Source organism: Rutilus rutilus (assembly GCF_951802725.1).
Source record: "Rutilus rutilus genome assembly, chromosome: 14".
Classification (NCBI taxonomy): Eukaryota; Metazoa; Chordata; class Actinopteri; order Cypriniformes; family Leuciscidae; genus Rutilus; species Rutilus rutilus.
This window is the reverse complement of record NC_140219.1, coordinates 4,763,490-4,783,597: the sequence shown is the minus strand read 5'-3', so window position 1 is coordinate 4,783,597 and position 20,108 is coordinate 4,763,490. Positions and strand designations below refer to the sequence as shown.

Genomic DNA, 20,108 nt, shown 5'->3' with positions numbered 1-20,108 from the left:
CGCGATTCTGTGTTGTTGAAACACCGGGTGGTCGGCGTGGATTGCGGTGATTCGTTTGAAGAAATTGCACATTTCTGAGACATCTCGAAGAATTCGCTTATTAAGAAGTCAAGGGCAACATTGATTTGTTTTGTGATCTTAAGCAGTTGATTCATGATGGAACCCGATGGACAAAAGCGCAGATGGGAGTGCTGGTGGATCGCTTTGTGTTTTTCTTTTCTGCTGCGCTTCGGACAGCAGGTTTCAGCTCAGATAAGATACTCTATTCCAGAGGAAGTAAAAGAGGGAACCATCGTTGGAAATATTGCAAAGGATTTGGGGCTTGAAGTCAGTGCTTTGGCGGACAGGGGGTTCCGTATTGTATCTGGATCCAATGATGATTTTTTTCAGGTAAATCAGAACGGCGTCTTGCATGTTCAAAAGAAAATCGACCGAGAATCGCTGTGTGATAGTCATAGCGCATGTATGATAAATCTGAAGATTGTCGTCGAAAATCCCCTTGAAATACATTATATTGGAGTGGAGGTGATTGATGTAAATGACAATTCGCCCACTTTCAGTGAACGTGAGAAACGATTGGAGATTTTGGAATCGACTGCTCGAGGGACGCGTTTTCAGCTTAAGGCGGCGCGTGACCCGGATGCAGGGGGAAATTCTGTTCGTACATACAAATTAACCCAAAATGAACACTTTGATCTTGAAATCAGAGATCAGGGAGAAGATAAACTGCCATTTTTAGTTTTACAAAAAACTCTTGACCGTGAGATTAATGACGAATATAATTTAGTTTTAACAGCTATAGATGGAGGAAATCCACACAAATCAGGAACTCTAAATATTACAATTAACGTTCTTGACATAAATGACAATAGACCGTTTTTTAGCCAAGATATGTATTCTACAACTCTAAAAGAAAATATACAAGTTGGAACGCCAGTCATTCAGGTTCAAGCAAGTGATGCAGATTATGGCTCAAATGGAGAGGTCACATACGCATTTGGCAGCGATCAGAACCCAAAGGTGTATGAAATATTTAGTTTGGATAAACTGACAGGTGACATTCGTGTGAAAGGGGATATAGATTTTGAGGACAAATCTATTTACAAACTTGATGTTCAAGCCTCTGATAATGGCCAGCCCCCTATGAAGACAGACTGTAGAGTTGTCGTGAAAATTTTAGACACAAACGATAATACGCCTGAGATCGATGTAACGTCACTGTCAAAGATGGTGTCTGAAGATTCCAAGCCTGGTACTGTAATCTCACTCATTAGTGTTACTGACAGAGACACTGGTGTTAACGGAAAAGTTGTGTGCTCTCTCTCAGAAAATGTTCCATTTGAATTAAAACCATCAGTTCAGGAAAACATGTTTTCGTTAGTCACTAAAAGGAACCTGGACCGTGAAATCATATCAAATTATGACATTACAATAACAGCGACCGACTTGGGTCAGCCTCCACTGTCCTCCATTAAAACTCTGAGCGTGCAGGTGTCAGATGTTAATGATAACCCACCTGAATTTAGCCTAAATCCTATTGAATTATATATGATTGAAAACAATGCTGCAGGCTCACCCATTCTCACACTGAGTGCTTTTGACAAGGATCTAAATGAAAACTCTGTGATTTCATATCAGATTATTAAAGGGAGTGACATGACATCGTTTTTAAATATTAATTCTGAAACAGGCGCAATTTATGCACTTAAAAGTTTTGATTTTGAAACTACCAAAACGTTCCAGTTCCATGTGCTCGCAAAAGATTCTGGAAGTCCGTCTATGAGCAGTAACGTGACAGTGAACGTGTTTATTCTGGATCAGAACGACAACGTTCCAGTGATCTTATATCCAGTCAGCGCTAACGGTTCTGCTGAGGGTGTGGAAAATATTCCCCGGAATGTGAACGCAGGTCATTTGGTGACTAAAGTCAGAGCCTATGACGCAGATATAGGATACAACGGCTGGTTATTGTTTTCACTGCAGGAAGTTAGTGACCACAGTCTCTTTAGTTTGGACCGCTATACAGGACAGATAAGAACCCTTCGCTCATTCACAGAAACAGACGAGGCCCAGCATAAACTGCTCATACTGGTCAAAGACAATGGGAACGTTTCACTCTCAGCAACAGCGACTGTGATTGTCAAAGTTGTGGAGCCCAAAGAGGCTTTTGCAGCTTCTGATGATAAAAACACAGTAAAGGACGAGGAGGAAACCGACGTGACATTTTATCTGATCATCACTTTGGGCTCGGTTTCAGTGCTTTTTGTCATCAGCATCATCGTGTTGATTGTAATGCAGTGCTCTAAATCTACAGACTATTCGTCCAAGTATTTACAGGACACAAATTACGACGGGACTCTGTGTCACAGCATCCAGTACAGATCTGGAGACAAACGGTACATGTTAGTTGGACCCAGAATGAGTATCGGCTCTACAATAGCTCCAGGCAGTAATAGGAATACTCTAGTGATACCAGATCGCAGGAGGAGAGATTCTGGAGAGGTAAGGCTGGCTGATTTAACATTTTTGCACTGTTTGATTTTAATATATTATTTGCATATGAAGTTCTTTGGCGTGTCCATCTCTCCTTGCTCATGTTGACTTTTCAGGTTTTGTTTTGGCATGGCTGTTTTAATTGTTTATAACATATTGGGCTTTTTTATGTCAAGGTATTTGTGACAGATTTTGTATGTTGATGTATGAACCTCTGTAGTGGAACAGAACTGTTCTCTCTTCTAATCATTGTTGTAATAATGCTATATTTGTCACGAATTCATGCAATCCCTCAGCGCTAGACTCAGCTCCTCCCATATGTTCCCAATCCCCAGAGTCCTGATCACCTCCACCTGTTGTCACTCAAGGACTGTCATGTAAATCATCACCCCACAAACACCCATTGTCTGGTCTCGTTGCTCTTACCTGTGACCAACTATTTACCTGCACTCCTGTTCCCCACCGTCTTCATTGTCCTCCATACTCGACAGTCTCGAAGTCTTCCTCAGTCCTGGAAACTGCATCCAGTGTTATTATCAAGCTAAGTTATCTGTTTGGATACTTGCTTACATATCCTTACGTTCCTGAGTTGTATTTTTGAAGTTTGATCATTAAAGTCTTGTGTTGTTTATCCTCGCGTCTGTCTAAATCAGTTGTGACAATATTAAGAATATACAAATAATTTTATTGGACTCAGGTGAACTCTGTCACAGCAAAAGGTACATGCTAGTTGGACCCGGAATCAGTTCTACTATAATCTCGGCGGTAATGGAAATACTGAAGGTAGTATTCTGTGTTTTTTATTTATTTATTTTTACTATTAAAGTGAAAAATATGAAAAAAGTCTTGCATCACAGACGCAGTTATAAAATATATTATATTATCATAATTTGTAGACAAAAAGATAGTTATTTACACAACTCCACTGTGTACTTAGGGAAGTGTCACAAAATGAATGAGTTCATGGGAGTACTGAAATGTATTGTGTAAAAACAAACAAATCTTACTTGTCATAGCTATTGATTCGTGCGGAACTGTCTGTGGTACTGAAATTAACTTTGTGACCTTTTGAATTAACTTTGTGACCTTTTGAATACATATATATATATATATATATATACATGAATGAGAGAGTATGTGTGTGTGTGTGTGTGTATATATATATATATAATTAAACTAATACATTTTATTAAACTAATATTAATGTATAGTACGTATGCCTGACCTCTAAAAAGTACATACTAATATATATATATATATATATATATATATATATATATATATATATATATATATATATTAGTATGTACTTTTTAGAGGTCAGGCATACGTACTATACATTAATATTAGTTTAATAAAATCATATCTGCAAAATGTATCAAACATTTGCTCTCTGCCTTAATGCTATAGTTTGTCCATGAGATGTTTAAAATATTGACATGTTGCAGTGGACCTCATGGTGTCAGTATTATACAAGGAAACGTAGTTTGTGTCAGGGATTTGTTTTGCGTCACACTGGGTTTTAACCCAGGCTAGAGCGCGCTGACTACTATTTTAGTCTGGACATATTCGTCGATACTTGAGCAAAAGATGTTCTCAAATTCTTCCTCGAAGCATTTAAATAGATTTATACAGTAATTGTAAGGAGAATACATTTATACGGGACGTGTTCCTCAGGCGACGGTTTTCATCATGGATGCTGGCGAACAAAGGCGCCGATGGGAGTACTGGTGGATTTCTCTGTGTTTCTATTTGCTGATATGTCTCGGACAGCAGATCTCAGCTCAGATAAGATACACTGTTTCAGAGGAGGTTAAAGAAGGATCGATTGTGGGAAATATTGCAAAGGATTTGGGTTTTGATGTCAGTAATTTGATGGACAGACGGTTCCGTATTGTCTCTGGATTAAATGACGCCCTTTTCCAGGTAAACCAGAATAATGGCATCTTGTATGTGGATAAGCTTATCGATAGAGAGGCGCTGTGTGATGGAACGAATGCTTGTTTGATAAGTCTAAAGACAGTTGTTGAAAATCCTCTTGAAGTCCATTATGTAGAAGTTGAAATTACTGATGTAAATGACCATGCACCAGTTTTTGCTGATAAAGATGTGCTGTTAGAAATAGCAGAATCAACCCAACCGGGTGAAGACATTCAGTTGCAGGAAGCACAGGACCCTGATGCAGGCATGAATTCTGTTCGTTTTTATAAACTAAGCCAAAATGAATATTTTGAACTTGAGCTACGGGAAAACGGAGGAGAGAAAAAAATCCCAATTTTAAAATTGCGTAAATTGCTTGACAGGGAGCGTCAGGTAACTCACAGTCTTATACTGACTGCTGTTGACGGAGGGAATCCACCAAGATCAGGGAGTATCGTTATTAATGTCACGGTGCTGGATGACAATGACAACAGGCCAAAATTCAGTCAAGAACTTTATTCTGTCACATTGCAAGAAAACGCTCCTGTTGGTACTCTTGTCATTACATTGAATGCCACTGATTTAGATGAAGGTCTGAATGGCGAAATAATTTATTCATTTATTAAAAATATTGAAAGACTAGTTTACACCACTTTTGATTTGAACAGTAATACAGGAGAAATTCGGGTGAAAAGCAATGTGGATTTTGAGAAAAACGATGTTTATAGAATTAGTGTTATAGCGTCAGATAAAGGCCAGCCACCGAAGACAAGCAACTGTAGGATTATAATTAAAGTGATTGACGAAAATGATAATGGACCAGAGATAGACATTACCTCCCTGTCTGATGTAGTTCCCGAAGATTCCAAACCAGGAACGGTCATTTCACTTGTTAGTATTACTGATAAAGATTCTGGCGTCAATGGCAAAGTTGTTTGTAGAATTTCTGACAACGTTCCTTTTGAACTGAAGCCGTCATTCAAAGAAAATATGTACTCTCTTGTGACGAATGCAAAGTTGGATAGAGAGCTCGTTTCTCGATATGATGTCACAATAACAGCCACAGATCTTGGTCAGCCTCCTCTGTCCTCTATCAAAACACTGAAAGTGCAGATATCAGATGTAAACGATAACGTTCCAGAATTTCCTCACAATCCTTTAGAATTGTATTTAACGGAAAATAACCCTCCAGGAGCATCTGTATACTCTGTTAGCGCCTTCGACAAAGACATGAATGAAAATGCTGCAATTACCTATCAAATAATTAGAGAAGATGGAACAAAAAGTCACATGTCGTCCTTCCTTAATGTGAATTCAGACAATGGACATATACACGCGCTTAAAAGTTTCGACTTTGAAACTGTAAAAACGTTCCAGTTCCATGTGCTCGCTACAGACTCTGGAAGTCCGTCTCTGAGCAGTAACGTGACAGTGAACGTGTTTATTCTGGATCAGAACGACAACGTTCCAGTGATCTTATACCCAGTCAGCGCTAACGGTTCTGCTGAGGGTGTGGAAGAGATTCCCCGGAATGTGAACGCAGGTCATTTGGTGACTAAAGTCAGAGCCTATGACGCAGATATAGGATACAACGGCTGGTTATTGTTTTCACTGCAGGAAGTTAGTGACCACAGTCTCTTTAGTTTGGACCGCTATACAGGACAGATAAGAACCCTTCGCTCATTCACAGAAACAGACGAGGCCCAGCATAAACTGCTCATACTGGTCAAAGACAATGGGAACGTTTCACTCTCAGCAACAGCGACTGTGATTGTCAAAGTTGTGGAGCCCAAAGAGGCTTTTGCAGCTTCTGATGTTAAAAACACAGTAAAGGACGAGGAGGAAACCGACGTGACATTTTATCTGATCATCACTTTGGGCTCGGTTTCAGTGCTTTTTGTCATCAGCATCATCGTGTTGATTGTAATGCAGTGCTCTAAATCTACAGACTATTCGTCCAAGTATTTACAGGACACAAATTACGACGGGACTCTGTGTCACAGCATCCAGTACAGATCTGGAGACAAACGGTACATGTTAGTTGGACCCAGAATGAGTATCGGCTCTACTATAGTCCCGGGCAGTAATAGAAATACTCTAGTGATACCAGATCGCAGGAGGAGAGATTCTGGAGAGGTAAGAATAACCAGTTCATTATAATTACGGTCACCCTATTGCTTTGATATTATTATTATTATTATTTAAAAAAAATTATCATTCGTTATAATTGTAATTTCTGCAAAATGCTATGCTTTTACAGATTTGTGATTTCATTGTGCAAAACTTGTTCAGTACTTTGACAACTTTGTCTGATCGTATTGTAACAGCTCACAGGGAGCTGTTCTCTGCGTTGGTGCTGAAATTTGAAGCAGTTCATTGAGAATTGGTCTAAGGCGTAAATTTAAATATTGTAAAATATTTGTCACTTGCATATTACTTTTTTTTTTTTTTTTTGCGTGTTCCTTCTCCTTTGCTCGTTATCATTTTATGCTTTGTTTTTTGCATATCTGTTTTATTTGTTTATAAAATATAGGGTTAATATAAAAACCTTTTACATTTTCAAGAAAAACTCAGGTGCGCACTTATTGCTCTTTCAGCATGACCACATAAATACATATTAAGGCTTTAATTCCTTGATATTCAAGCAAATGGTGTTCTCGAATATTTTCCACGAATAATTTCAATAGATCGATAGGTTGTGTTGGTTGTTGCTGGTTTGATACGTCTAAAGCTGTTGTTAAATCCTCTTAATATTTGTCTGATAAACATGTGTTGTTAGAAATAGCAAAAACAGCTTTCCCATGTTAAGTTGCGAGAAGGAAATGATGACATGGCATGGAATCTGTTTGATTTAGTAAACTGAGCCAAACTGATTATTTTGAACATGAGCTTCGCGAAATGAAGGAGATACAAAAACCTTTAAATTAGGCAAATTACTTGAGCCTGGTCACTCGCAGTCAATTTTCTAAAACTCTAAGGCTATTCTTTGCCTTAATATTTTTCTTTCTCTTTGTCTCTGTCAACACGGTAACGTTTCAGAAGAAAATTCCAACTGTTGACTGTTGTCTTATTTCGGAATGAACCCAGCAAATTGAATGTATTCACTTTAAGTGTTTTGAGTATCAAATTCTGTTACAGTCTCGTTATATCATGTCATGTTATTTTAGTAAGGACAGACCTTTACATACATTTTTATTTTCTTTGCGAGAGGCTCTATGCAACTTAATGGTTCTGACATTATTGCACCTGCTCCGTGATTTAACAGCGTAATGATGATATTTATGATTTAATGGTTGGTGTGGCTGTTGTTTGTTTTCATAATACAACAGTTCTATAGACGAAATACACAAGTATAGTCGCATGCAAGATTGCTCTAGTTCTTGATAAAAGAGAACAACGCGTCTTTATTTGTTATTTCCAGCTTCTTATATAGTTTTTGCTTATCTGTGTCATTCTTCACAAACCTCATGGTGTCATCGTTGTACAGGGAAAGCCTCTATTCGCCCTGCCCCCCATATTCTAGTTTGCATTATGCAGGTTGTTCAACGCAAAAGGAGGATGGTATTTGTTTGAAGACAGACAAAGACAGAACTGCGTAATGCCTTTTCGTGCTTTACTTTTGTTTGTTCGATTAATATGAATCTATAGGCTATGTGTAGTCTAACCAGGTAGAGGCATTTACTTCTCGATTTCGCTATCGTTCGAAATGGATGCTGGAAGACAAAGGCGCAAAGGGGAGCACTGGTGGATGATTATCTGTTTTCTTCTGTGCTTTGGGCAGCAGCTTTCAGCTCAAATAAGATACTCTATTCCAGAGGAGGTCAAAGAGGGATATGTTGTAGGAAATATCGCCAAGGATTTGGGACTTGATGCGAGCACTTTGATGGACAGACGGTTCCGTATCGTGTCTGGATCAGATGAAGCGCTTTTCGTGGTAAATCAGAACAATGGTGTCTTAAATGTTCAAAGGAAAATTGACAGAGAAGAGCTGTGTGATAGTATTGGAGCATGCTTGCTTAACCTTAAAATAGTGGTGGAAAATCCACTCGAGATCCATTATATCGCCGTTGAGATAATTGATGTAAATGATCACGCCCCAACATTCACAGAAAAAGAAAAGCTATTAGAAATTTCTGAAAACACACTTCAAGGAACGCGTTTTCAGCTGCAAGCTGCAAATGACCCTGATAGTGGAGTGAATTCTGTGCGCTTGTATAAATTAAGTCAAAACGAGCATTTTGATTTAGAAATAAGAGACATGGCAGAGGACAAACTGCCTTTTCTGGTTTTACAAAAGCCTCTTGACCGTGAGCACAAAGCTGAACACAATATAATATTAACAGCAATAGATGGTGGCAATCCGCCAAGATCAGGATCACTAAACATAACAGTACTTGTTCTTGATGTGAATGACAACCGCCCTGTATTTAGTCAAGATATTTATTCTTCAACGCTGCATGAAAACGTGCAAAATGGAACTTTAGTAATGAAAATTCTTGCAAGTGATTCTGATTACGGTCCAAATGGTGAAGTGTCTTATACCTTTGGAGGGGCTAACAACCAGAATATTTTTAGCTTGGATAGATTGACAGGTGAAATTCGTGTTATAGGAGAGGTAGATTTTGAAAAGAATAATGTTTATAAATTGGATATACAGGCATCTGACAATGGGCAACCGCCTTTGACCACTGACTGTAGAGTAATTTTAAAAATACTTGACATAAATGATAATAAGCCGACCATAGAAGTGACGTCATTGTCGAAGATCGTGCCTGAAGATTCCAAGTCTGGTACTGTAATCTCACTCATTAGTGTTACTGACAGAGACACTGGTGTGAACGGAAAAGTTGTGTGCACTCTCTCAGAAAATGTTCCATTTGAAGTAAAACCATCAGTTCAGGACAACATGTACTCCTTAGTGACTAAAGGGGTCCTGGATCGTGAAACTGTATCAAATTATGAAATTACAATAACAGCGACCGACTTGGGTCAGCCTCCACTGTCCTCCTTTAAAACTCTGAGCGTGCAGGTGTCAGATGTTAATGATAACCCACCTGAATTTAGCCTAAATCCCATCGAATTATATATGATTGAAAACAATGCTGCAGGCGCGCCCATTCTCACACTGAGTGCTTTTGACAAGGATCTAAATGAAAACTCTGTGATTTCATATCAGATTATTAAAGGGAATGGGACACAAAATGACATGACATCGTTTTTAAATACGAATTCAGAGACAGGCGCAATTTATGCACTTAAAAGCTTTGATTTTGAAACTACCAAAAATTTCCAGTTCCATGTGTTCGCTAAAGACTCTGGAAGTCCGTCTCTGAGCAGTAACGTGACAGTGAACGTGTTTATTCTGGATCAGAACGACAACGTTCCAGTGATCTTATATCCAGTCAGCGCTAACGGTTCTGCTGAGGGTGTGGAAGAGATTCCCCGGAATGTGAACGCAGGTCATTTGGTGACTAAAGTCAGAGCCTATGACGCAGATATAGGATACAACGGCTGGTTATTGTTTTCACTGCAGGAAGTTAGTGACCACAGTCTCTTTAGTTTGGACCGCTATACAGGACAGATAAGAACCCTTCGCTCATTCACAGAAACAGACGAGGCCCAGCATAAACTGCTCATACTGGTCAAAGACAATGGGAACGTTTCACTCTCAGCAACAGCGACTGTGATTGTCAAAGTTGTGGAGCCCAAAGAGGCTTTTGCAGCTTCTGATGTTAAAAACACAGTAAAAGACGAGGAGGAAAACGACGTGACATTTTATCTGATCATCACTTTGGGCTCGGTTTCAGTGCTTTTTGTCATCAGCATCATCGTGTTGATTGTAATGCAGTGCTCTAAATCTACAGACTATTCGTCCAAGTATTTACAGGACACAAATTACGACGGGACTCTGTGTCACAGCATCCAATACAGATCTGGAGACAAACGGTACATGTTAGTTGGACCCAGAATGAGTATCGGCTCTACTATAGCACCAGGCAGTAATAGGAATACTCTAGTGATACCAGATCGCAGGAGGAGAGATTCTGGAGAGGTAAGGCAGGCGGATTTATTCTTTTTGCACAGTTTGATTTAGATTTATCAGATGTATATGAAACCTTTGTTGTCTTTTCATGTTTTGTTTTTAAATGGATGTTCATTATAAAACATTTGGGCTACGTCAAGGTGGATTTGAGAGTCAAAAATGACCACATAACTATTTTCTCTTCTAATAAAATATAAAATGTTATTAACATCCGTTTTTGCCAGGGTGTCACATATAGTCTAAGAATATAAAAAGTTTATGTGCACTGTATATAAAGATTTTTCGAAATAGGAGAAATGGCAAGTAACATTGAATTACGCGTGAATTTTGTTTATACATTTCTGAGTAAATATTCTTTCTACACTCATTTTATTTTTCATTGTATCTGTATTTTTGTGAGGAGGGATTATAACAATCATTTCAGTTTTGACGGCCATGCGGTGACCACTGATAAAATAAAGAGTTTTCTTTAAAGATTTATGTCCTTTTCGGTTTCGTGATGTAGATTTTTTTTTTTTTTTTTTTTTGCAAAAACAAATTCACTCCACATGGTGTCAGTGTTACTCTAGGTTACTGTCTTGAAGCAAGCCCTTCCCCATCAGGCGTCAGCTAATGAGAAACATAACCGTGTTTTGTGCAGAGAGAAGGGTCAGCATAACTGCGTTCAAAGCAGTGTGGGAACTAATAATTTCATCGTATGCCGTTTGTGATAATGCACATTGAATCAGAGATTAGAATAGGAAAAAAATAGTGTTTCGTGAGAAGAGCATTTGTAATCCGAAAGTATTCAATTATATATTTCTTTGCGATGGATGTCGGAGGACAATGGAGCAGACGGCCGAGCTGGTGGATTACTCTTTCTTTGCTGTCGTGCTTCGGGAATCTGGTTTGTGCACAGATAAAATACAATGTCCCGGAGGAAGTGAAAGAAGGATCTGTTGTGGGGAATATTGCTAAGGATTTAAACCTTGATGTCAGTAATTTGGCGCACCGACGGTTTCGTATTGTTTCTGGACCTGATGATGCGCTTTTCCAGGTAAATCAGAACAATGGGGAACTGTATGTCAATAAGAGAATCGACAGAGAGAAGCTGTGTGATGGAAACACTGTTTGTTCGATAAGTTTGAAATGCGTTGTTGAAGACCCCTTAGAGGTGCATTACATAGAAGTTGAAATAACTGATGTAAACGATAATCCACCCATTTTCCTGAGATCTGAGCAGCAATTTGAAATAGCAGAGCATACGCTTTTGGGAACGCGTTTTCAAGTCCAAACTGCCAGAGATCCTGATCTTGGAATGAATACGGTTCGATATTATAAATTAAGTCAGAATGAGCTGTTTGATATTGACATTCGAGAGAGGCATGCAACAAAAATACCATTTTTAGTTTTAAAGAAAGCGCTGGACAGAGAAAGGCAAGGCAAACATAGACTCACATTGACAGCCACAGATGGTGGAAATCCACCGAAATCAGGGACTCTGAAAATCTATGTTATTGTTCTAGATACAAATGACAATCGACCAGTCTTTAGCCGCGACTCATATTCTGCAACAATCCTGGAAAATGCACCTCTTGGCACTGTCGTAATTAAAATAAATGCAACTGATTTAGATGATGGAATAAATGGGGAAATCGAGTACTCGTTAGGCGAAAATTTGGATGGAAAAATCCACGACCTGTTTAAGCTTGACAAGAACACGGGCGAATTACAAGTTAAAGGGAACATAGACTTTGAGGAAACTGATGTCTTTAAATTAGATGTGCAGGCATCAGATAAAGGCCAGCCTCCACTTATAACTGAAGCAGAACTCAATATTAAAGTCACAGATGTTAATGATAACTCTCCTGAAATTGAGATAACATCACTTTCTAGTGTTATATCTGAAAATGCAAATCCTGGAACGGCCATAGCCTTAATCAGTGTTTCAGACAAGGACTCCGGTGTCAATGGCAAAGTCATTTGTACATTACCCGAAAATATGCCATTTGAGCTGAAATCCTCTTTTAAGGAGAATATTTATTCATTAGTAACAAAGGGGCGTTTAGATAGAGAAGTTACTTCAAGCTATGAAATCACTGTAACAGCCACTGACTTAGGACAGCCACCTTTGTCTTCTTTTAAAATATTAAATATACAGGTCTCTGATGTAAATGATAACTCCCCACAGTTTACCCAAAACAAAATTGAGCTTTATTTATCTGAAAACAATGCCCCTGGTGCTTCCATATTCTCTGTCACTGCTTTTGATAAAGACTTAAATGAAAATGCTGCAATAACATATAACCTAAATCAAGTTGATTTGACAACTTTTCTAAATATTAATTCAGAAACGGGAATTATTTATGCACTTAAAAGTTTTGATTTTGAAACTCTTAAAACGTTCCAGTTCCATGTGCTCGCTACAGACTCTGGAAGTCCGTCTCTGAGCAGTAACGTGACAGTGAACGTGTTTATTCTCGATCAGAACGACAACGTTCCAGTGATCTTATATCCAGTCAGCGCTAACGGTTCTGCTGAGGGTGTGGAAGAGATTCCCCGGAATGTGAACGCAGGTCATTTGGTGACTAAAGTCAGAGCCTATGACGCAGATATAGGATACAACGGCTGGTTATTGTTTTCACTGCAGGAAGTTAGTGACCACAGTCTCTTTAGTTTGGACCGCTATACAGGACAGATAAGAACCCTTCGCTCATTCACAGAAACAGACGAGGCCCAGCATAAACTGCTCATACTGGTCAAAGACAATGGGAACGTTTCACTCTCAGCAACAGCGACTGTGATTGTCAAAGTTGTGGAGCCCAAAGAGGCTTTTGCAGCTTCTGATGTTAAAAACACAGTAAAAGACGAGGAGGAAAACGACGTGACATTTTATCTGATCATCACTTTGGGCTCGGTTTCAGTGCTTTTTGTCATCAGCATCATCGTGTTGATTGTAATGCAGTGCTCTAAATCTACAGACTATTCGTCCAAGTATTTACAGGACACAAATTACGACGGGACTCTGTGTCACAGCATCCAGTACAGATCTGGAGACAAACGGTACATGTTAGTTGGACCCAGAATGAGTATCGGCTCTACTATAGCACCAGGCAGTAATAGGAATACTCTAGTGATACCAGATCGCAGGAGGAGAGATTCTGGAGAGGTAAGAATAACCAGTTCATTATAATTACAATCACTGTGTTGGTTTGATATTTGTATACGTTATAATTGAAAATTGTATGCTTTTACACAGTTATGATGTCACAGCACAAAATCTCGTTAGTTAACGTACCTTGTTTGACAGCTTTGATTTTCTGATCGTGTTGTAAATAACCGCAGCTTCCAGGGAGCTGTTCGCTGCTTTGGTGCTGAAAGTTGATGCAATTCCTTTAGAATAGGGTTCATCGTCAGATATGCAATTTCTGTGACATAAAAATGCTTTAACGACTTTTGCATGTTGTGAGAACATTTTAAAAAGCATCACTATAAGTCGTCAAACTACTGAAATGTAAACTTTAAATAACTGAAATGCACATAAAATAAGTATATTTATAACTGTGGGTGGTGCATTTGAACGTTTTTTTCAAGTATTTTGAACCACTTGGTGTCAAAGAGGAGGAGGAGAGATTCTGGAGTTAAGGATTTTTGTAAAGTATTTTTGAAGATTTTAATTGGGGGTTTAAATAAATGTGAATAATTTATTGCGGTTTGCAGACGTTTTCACAAAAATGCGCTTTAAGGTGTTTTTTCAATTTGCAGAATATATATTCTGCAAATTGAAAATGATAACGAGCTGACTTGAAAGGTCTAATGCTCCACTCGGTGTCAGTGTTGCTCTAATTTTGGTTTTCCTGTTTTAAGTCCGGCCCATAATGATGACACGCACAGTCTTGTATAGTCCTTATCCATGGGGATGGTACGATTTGAAAAGGCGTTTAGGTATGCGATCTGTCCTCCGTGTTTATTAAGGTTTTCGTTTAAATATTTTTCATTACATTATATGATATAGGCCTACTGTTGTTCGAAATCGCCAAGGATATATTTCTGGCTGTGTCTCTGTAATCGTTCGTCATGGAAGCCAGAGAACAAAGGCGCAGATGGGAGTATTGGTGGATTGCTTTGTTTTTCTCCTTGCTTCTGTGCTTTGGACAGCAGGTTTCAGCGCAGATAAGATATTCTATTCCAGAGGAATTGAAAGAAGGATCCGTTGTTGGACATATTGCTAAGGATCTTGGCCTTGATGTCAGCAATTTAGCTAACAGGAGATTGCGCATCGTGTCTGGATCAAAGGATGCTCTTTTTCAGGTAAATCCAAATAATGGCGTCTTATATGTCCATAAGAACATTGACAGAGAGGAGCTGTGTGATGGAAATGGCGCCTGCTTGATTAATTTAAAAATGGTAGTCGAAGATCCCTTGGAAATACATTACGTTGGAGTACAGATAACAGATATTAATGATAACTCACCCACATTTACAGAAGAGGAGCAGCATTTTGAGATTGCGGAACACACACCAACAGGGACACGTTTTCAAATACAGGCAGCAAGAGATGCTGATACGACAGTAAATAATGTCCGGTCGTATAAATTGAGTCAGAATGAGTATTTCGAAGTTGAGACAAAGGATAGAGATGAGGAAAAAATACCGCTTTTAGTTTTAAAGAAAGCACTTGACCGGGAAAACGCAGCGGAGCATAGATTAATTCTAACTGCAATCGATGGTGGAAATCCACCACGGTCAGGAAATCTTAACATAATTGTTACTGTTCTTGATATTAATGATAACCGTCCTGTGTTCAGTCAAGATTCATATTCTGTAACAATAAAAGAAAATGCTGCAATCGGAACAGTATTGATAAAACTTAACGCAACTGACTTGGATGAGGGTTCAAATGGTGTTGTAGAATACGCATTTGGAAGGAACTTGAAGCGCAAAGTATACGATCTATTTAAACTGGATCGTGCAACAGGAGAAATTCAGATTAAAGGTGAACTGGACTTTGAGGAAACAGAGGTGTACAAATTAGACGTACAGGCATCAGATAAAGGCCAGCCTCCATTGATCGTTGAATCTGTCGTTACTATTAAGATAATAGACATAAATGATAACGCTCCTGAAATAGACTTAACCTCGCTTTCCAGTGTTGTTTCTGAGGATTCTAAACCTGGTACTGTAATTTCTTTGATTAGCATCAGTGACAAAGACTCTGGTATAAATGGGAAGATTGTACCAAGTATTTCTGATAGTGTTCCTTTTGAGCTGAAACCATCATTTCAAGAGAATATGTATTCTCTTGTAACCAAAGGAAAACTAGATCGAGAACTCGTGTCCCATTATGACATAACAATAACAGTCACTGATTTAGGACAGCCACCTTTATCCTCCTTTAAATCTCTGAGCGTGCAGGTATCAGATGTTAATGATAACTGTCCTGAATTTTCTCAAAATCCGCTTGACTTATATTTAGTTGAAAATAACGCAGCTGGCGCCTCCATACTGTCTGTGAGCGCATCCGATAAAGATTTAAATGAAAACGCAATGATTACTTACTATATTATAAGAGGGGATGCTGCACAAAATGATATGGCCTCATTCTTGAACATTAACTCTGAAACGGGGGTTATTTACGCCTTAAACCGTTTTGACTTTGAAGTAATTAGAAAGTTTCATTTCCAAGTTGTTGCAAAGGATTCAGGAACTCCTCCACTTAGTAGTAACATGACAGTGAACGTGTTTATTCTGGATCAGAACGACAACGTTCCAGTGATCTTATATCCAGTCAGCGCTAACGGTTCTGCTGAGGGTGTGGAAGAGATTCCCCGGAATGTGAACGCAGGTCATTTGGTGACTAAAGTAAGAGCCTATGACGCAGATATAGGATACAACGGCTGGTTATTGTTTTCACTGCAGGAAGTTAGTGACCACAGTCTCTTTAGTTTGGACCGCTATACAGGACAGATAAGAACCCTTCGCTCATTCACAGAAACAGACGAGGCCCAGCATAAACTGCTCATACTGGTCAAAGACAATGGGAACGTTTCACTCTCAGCAACGGCGACTGTGATTGTCAAAGTTGTGGAGCCCAAAGAGGCTTTTGCAGCTTCTGATGTTAAAAACACAGTAAAGGACGAGGAGGAAAACGACGTGACATTTTATCTGATCATCACTTTGGGCTCGGTTTCAGTGCTTTTTGTCATCAGCATCATCGTGTTGATTGTAATGCAGTGCTCTAAATCTACAGACTATTCGTCCAAGTATTTACAGGACACAAATTACGACGGGACTCTGTGTCACAGCATCCAGTACAGATCTGGAGACAAACGGTACATGTTAGTTGGACCCAGAATGAGTATCGGCTCTACAATAGCACCAGGCAGTAATAGGAATACTCTAGTGATACCAGATCGCAGGAGGAGAGATTCTGGAGAGGTAAGGCTGGCGATTCATTTTCAATTTCTTGTGATTTATTTATTTAAAAAAACAACAACAAAAAAACAACAACAAAAAAACAAAACATACATTTTCCCCTACAAGCTACACAATATGTTATCATATAACTGATGAGGTAATGGCAAGTTAACAAGCTGTTTTGCAACAAAAAAAGAATGTGCGTACTGCGTAATGTCTAAACATCTACAAAGTAGAGGGAGCTGTCCGTCGCGATGGTGCTGAAACTAGTTGCGGTTCCCTTGGAATGGCCTAGGTTTAATACATTTAAAGTGGCTTTATTGTGCTCACACACACTTGTCTACATAAGTTGCTTTTGGGTATTATTTATGCGATTTAAAAAATGATGCAGCAAAGGTTTAGTGTGCCACTGAATGTAAATATTTTAAGTTGTTTTGTACACAACTGATGTGCTTAACTAACTGTTTTTGAGGTATTGTCTGTCTGTAGACCGCTCGATGTCACTGTTGCTCTAGTTTTTGAGGAGCATATTAAGACCTGCCTTCGATGATGACGTGAAACGGACTGTATTGTTCGTCACATTCGTCAGGAAACATTCGTGAGCTGATGAACAGTATAACGGTAATAGGCTGTGCTAACCGTATTCACAATGGATTTATTTTGTTTTGCACGATCTATCTAATTTTATATTGTGACATCTAATCACCCAGCATATATTGATTATTGGAATAACGGTACAGTAAACACTCGCCATGGAAGCCGGAGGACAAAGGCGCGGATGGGAGTACTGGTGGATTTCTCTGTGTTTCTCTTTGCTTGTGAGCCTCGGGCAGCAAGGTTCAGCGCAGATAAGATACTCTGTTCCAGAAGAGGTGAAAGAGGGATATGTCGTCGGAAATTGTGCTAAGGATTTGGGTCTTGATGTCAGTACATTAGTGGAAAGACGGTTCCGTATTGTGTCTGGATCGAATGACGCTCTTTTCCAGGTAAATCAGAACAATGGCATCTTGTATGTGGAAAAGCACATTGACAGAGAGGAGGTGTGTGATGGAAATAGCGCCTGCTTGATTAATTTGAAAATAGTTGTCGAAAAGCCTCTCGAGGTCCATTATGTGGAAGTTGAAATAACAGATGTGAATGATCACTCTCCATCTTTCCACGATAAAGACTTCTATATAGAGGTTTGGGAAAACACTGTAACTGGAACACGATTTGAACTTCAAACTGCTCGAGATCTGGATGTGGGAGTTAATTCAGTTCGAGTTTACCAGCTGAGTAAAAATGGGCATTTTGATTTGGAAATCAAAGATAGTGTATACGGAGATAAAATTCCTTTCTTAGTATTACAGAAACCATTAGACAGAGAAACCACTCAAATACACAGGTTACTACTGACTGCAGTAGACGGCGGAAGTCCACCAAAATCAGGCATTCTTAATATCACTGTCTTTGTTTTGGATGTAAATGATAATCGCCCCATATGCAGTAGTGATACATTAACAATAACATTGCGGGAAAATGCAATTATTGATACTGTAGTGACAATTATAAATGCAAGTGATGCAGATAATGGCCCGAATGGTGAAGTAGAATATGCATACGGTAGAAATATGAAGCCAAAAATACGTGAGATATTTCAATTAGACCAGGCCACTGGTGAAATACGTGTTAAAGGCCTGATTGACTTTGAAGAAAATGAAATCTACAGTTTGATAATAAGGGCATCAGACAAGGGTCTTCCTCCTTTGAACAGTGATTGTCAGCTTATCATTAAAGTTGAAGATGTAAATGACAATAAACCAGAAATACAAGTAACATCTCTTTCAAATGTAATTTCGGAGGACGCAAAAATTGGAACAGTTATTTCTCTTATAAGTGTAAGTGATAAAGATTCTGGGATTAATGGAAAAGTTGTGTGTCGCCTGTCTGACAATGTGCCATTTGAGTTAAAACAGTCTGTTCAGGATAATATGTATTCCCTTGTAACGAAAGAACGCTTAGATCGAGAGTTAGTGTCCGAATATGATATCAAAATAACAGCAACAGATTTGGGTAACCCTTCTCTGTCGGCTTATAAAACTATGATTGTACAAGTGTCAGATGTAAATGATAACATCCCAGAATTTTCTTCGAATCCTCTTGAGCTTTATTTAACTGAAAACAATCCTCCAGGCGCTTCTATATTTTCTGTCAGTGCCTCAGACAAAGATATTAATGAAAATGCCGCCATAACTTATCATATCATAAGAGGTGGAGGGACACAGAACGACATGGCATCTGTCATGAATATTAATTCTGACACTGGTGTTATTCACGCGCTAAAGAGCTTTGACTTTGAAATGATAAAAACGTTCCAGTTCCATGTGCTCGCTAAAGACTCTGGAAGTCCGTCTCTGAGCAGTAACGTGACAGTGAACGTGTTTACTCTGGATCAGAACGACAACGTTCCAGTGATCTTATATCCAGTCAGCGCTAACGGTTCTGCTGAGGGTGTGGAAGAGATTCCCCGGAATGTGAACGCAGGTCATTTGGTGTCTAAAGTCAGAGCCTATGACGCAGATATAGGATACAACGGCTGGTTATTGTTTTCACTGCAGGAAGTTAGTGACCACAGTCTCTTTAGTTTGGACCGCTATACAGGACAGATAAGAACCCTTCGCTCATTCACAGAAACAGACGAGGCCCAGCATAAACTGCTCATACTGGTCAAAGACAATGGGAACGTTTCACTCTCAGCAACAGCGACTGTGATTGTCAAAGTTGTGGAGCCCAAAGAGGCTTTTGCAGCTTCTGATGTTAAAAACGCAGTAAAAGACGAGGAGGAAAACGACGTGACATTTTATCTGATCATCACTTTGGGCTCGGTTACAGTGCTTTTTGTCATCAGCATCATCGTGTTGATTGTAATGCAGTGCTCTAAATCTACAGACTATTCGTCCAAGTATTTACAGGACACAAATTACGACGGGACTCTGTGTCACAGCATCCAATACAGATCTGGAGACAAACGGTACATGTTAGTTGGACCCAGAATGAGTATCGGCTCTACAATAGCTCCAGGCAGTAATAGGAATACTCTAGTGATACCAGATCGCAGGAGGAGAGATTCTGGAGAGGTAAGAATAACCAATTAATTCTAATTACAGTCACCCTGTTTGTTTGATACTTTTTTACGTTATAATTGCAAAATGGTATGCTTTTACATGGTATGGTTTCAAAGCGCAAAATCACGTAAGTTATCCTCCTTTGATTGACA

The 20,108-nt window shown here is 39.1% G+C and overlaps 4 protein-coding genes across 4 annotated transcripts; all 4 read left to right on the top strand.

Moving 5' to 3' along the window:
* Window positions 1–44: 44 nt before the first annotated feature.
* LOC311304149 (uncharacterized protein) lies at window positions 45–10,507 on the top strand (the record flags this gene model as incomplete). The annotated part of the gene is made up of 2 exons (XM_084431008.1): window positions 45–2,533; window positions 8,082–10,507. Exons 1-2 carry the CDS (start codon window positions 154–156, stop codon window positions 10,505–10,507), a joined length of 4,806 nt encoding a protein of 1,601 aa, XP_084287134.1. The 5' UTR covers window positions 45–153.
* LOC311303896 (protocadherin alpha-8-like) lies at window positions 4,068–6,651 on the top strand. The gene has a single exon (XM_084430645.1). It carries the CDS (start codon window positions 4,186–4,188, stop codon window positions 6,571–6,573), a length of 2,388 nt encoding a protein of 795 aa, XP_084286771.1. The 5' UTR covers window positions 4,068–4,185; the 3' UTR covers window positions 6,574–6,651.
* A 361-nt stretch (window positions 10,508–10,868) lies between the features above and the next one.
* Window positions 10,869–13,722, top strand: LOC311303909 (protocadherin alpha-8-like). Its single transcript, XM_084430658.1, has one exon. It carries the CDS (start codon window positions 11,265–11,267, stop codon window positions 13,626–13,628), a length of 2,364 nt encoding a protein of 787 aa, XP_084286784.1. The 5' UTR covers window positions 10,869–11,264; the 3' UTR covers window positions 13,629–13,722.
* Window positions 13,723–14,350: 628 nt separating this feature from the next.
* LOC311304148 (uncharacterized protein) lies at window positions 14,351–19,986 on the top strand (the record flags this gene model as incomplete). The annotated part of the gene is made up of 2 exons (XM_084431007.1): window positions 14,351–16,927; window positions 17,596–19,986. The coding sequence occupies exons 1-2, from the start codon at window positions 14,513–14,515 to the stop codon at window positions 19,984–19,986; spliced, it is 4,806 nt and encodes a 1,601-aa protein (XP_084287133.1). The 5' UTR covers window positions 14,351–14,512.
* Window positions 19,987–20,108: the final 122 nt, after the last annotated feature.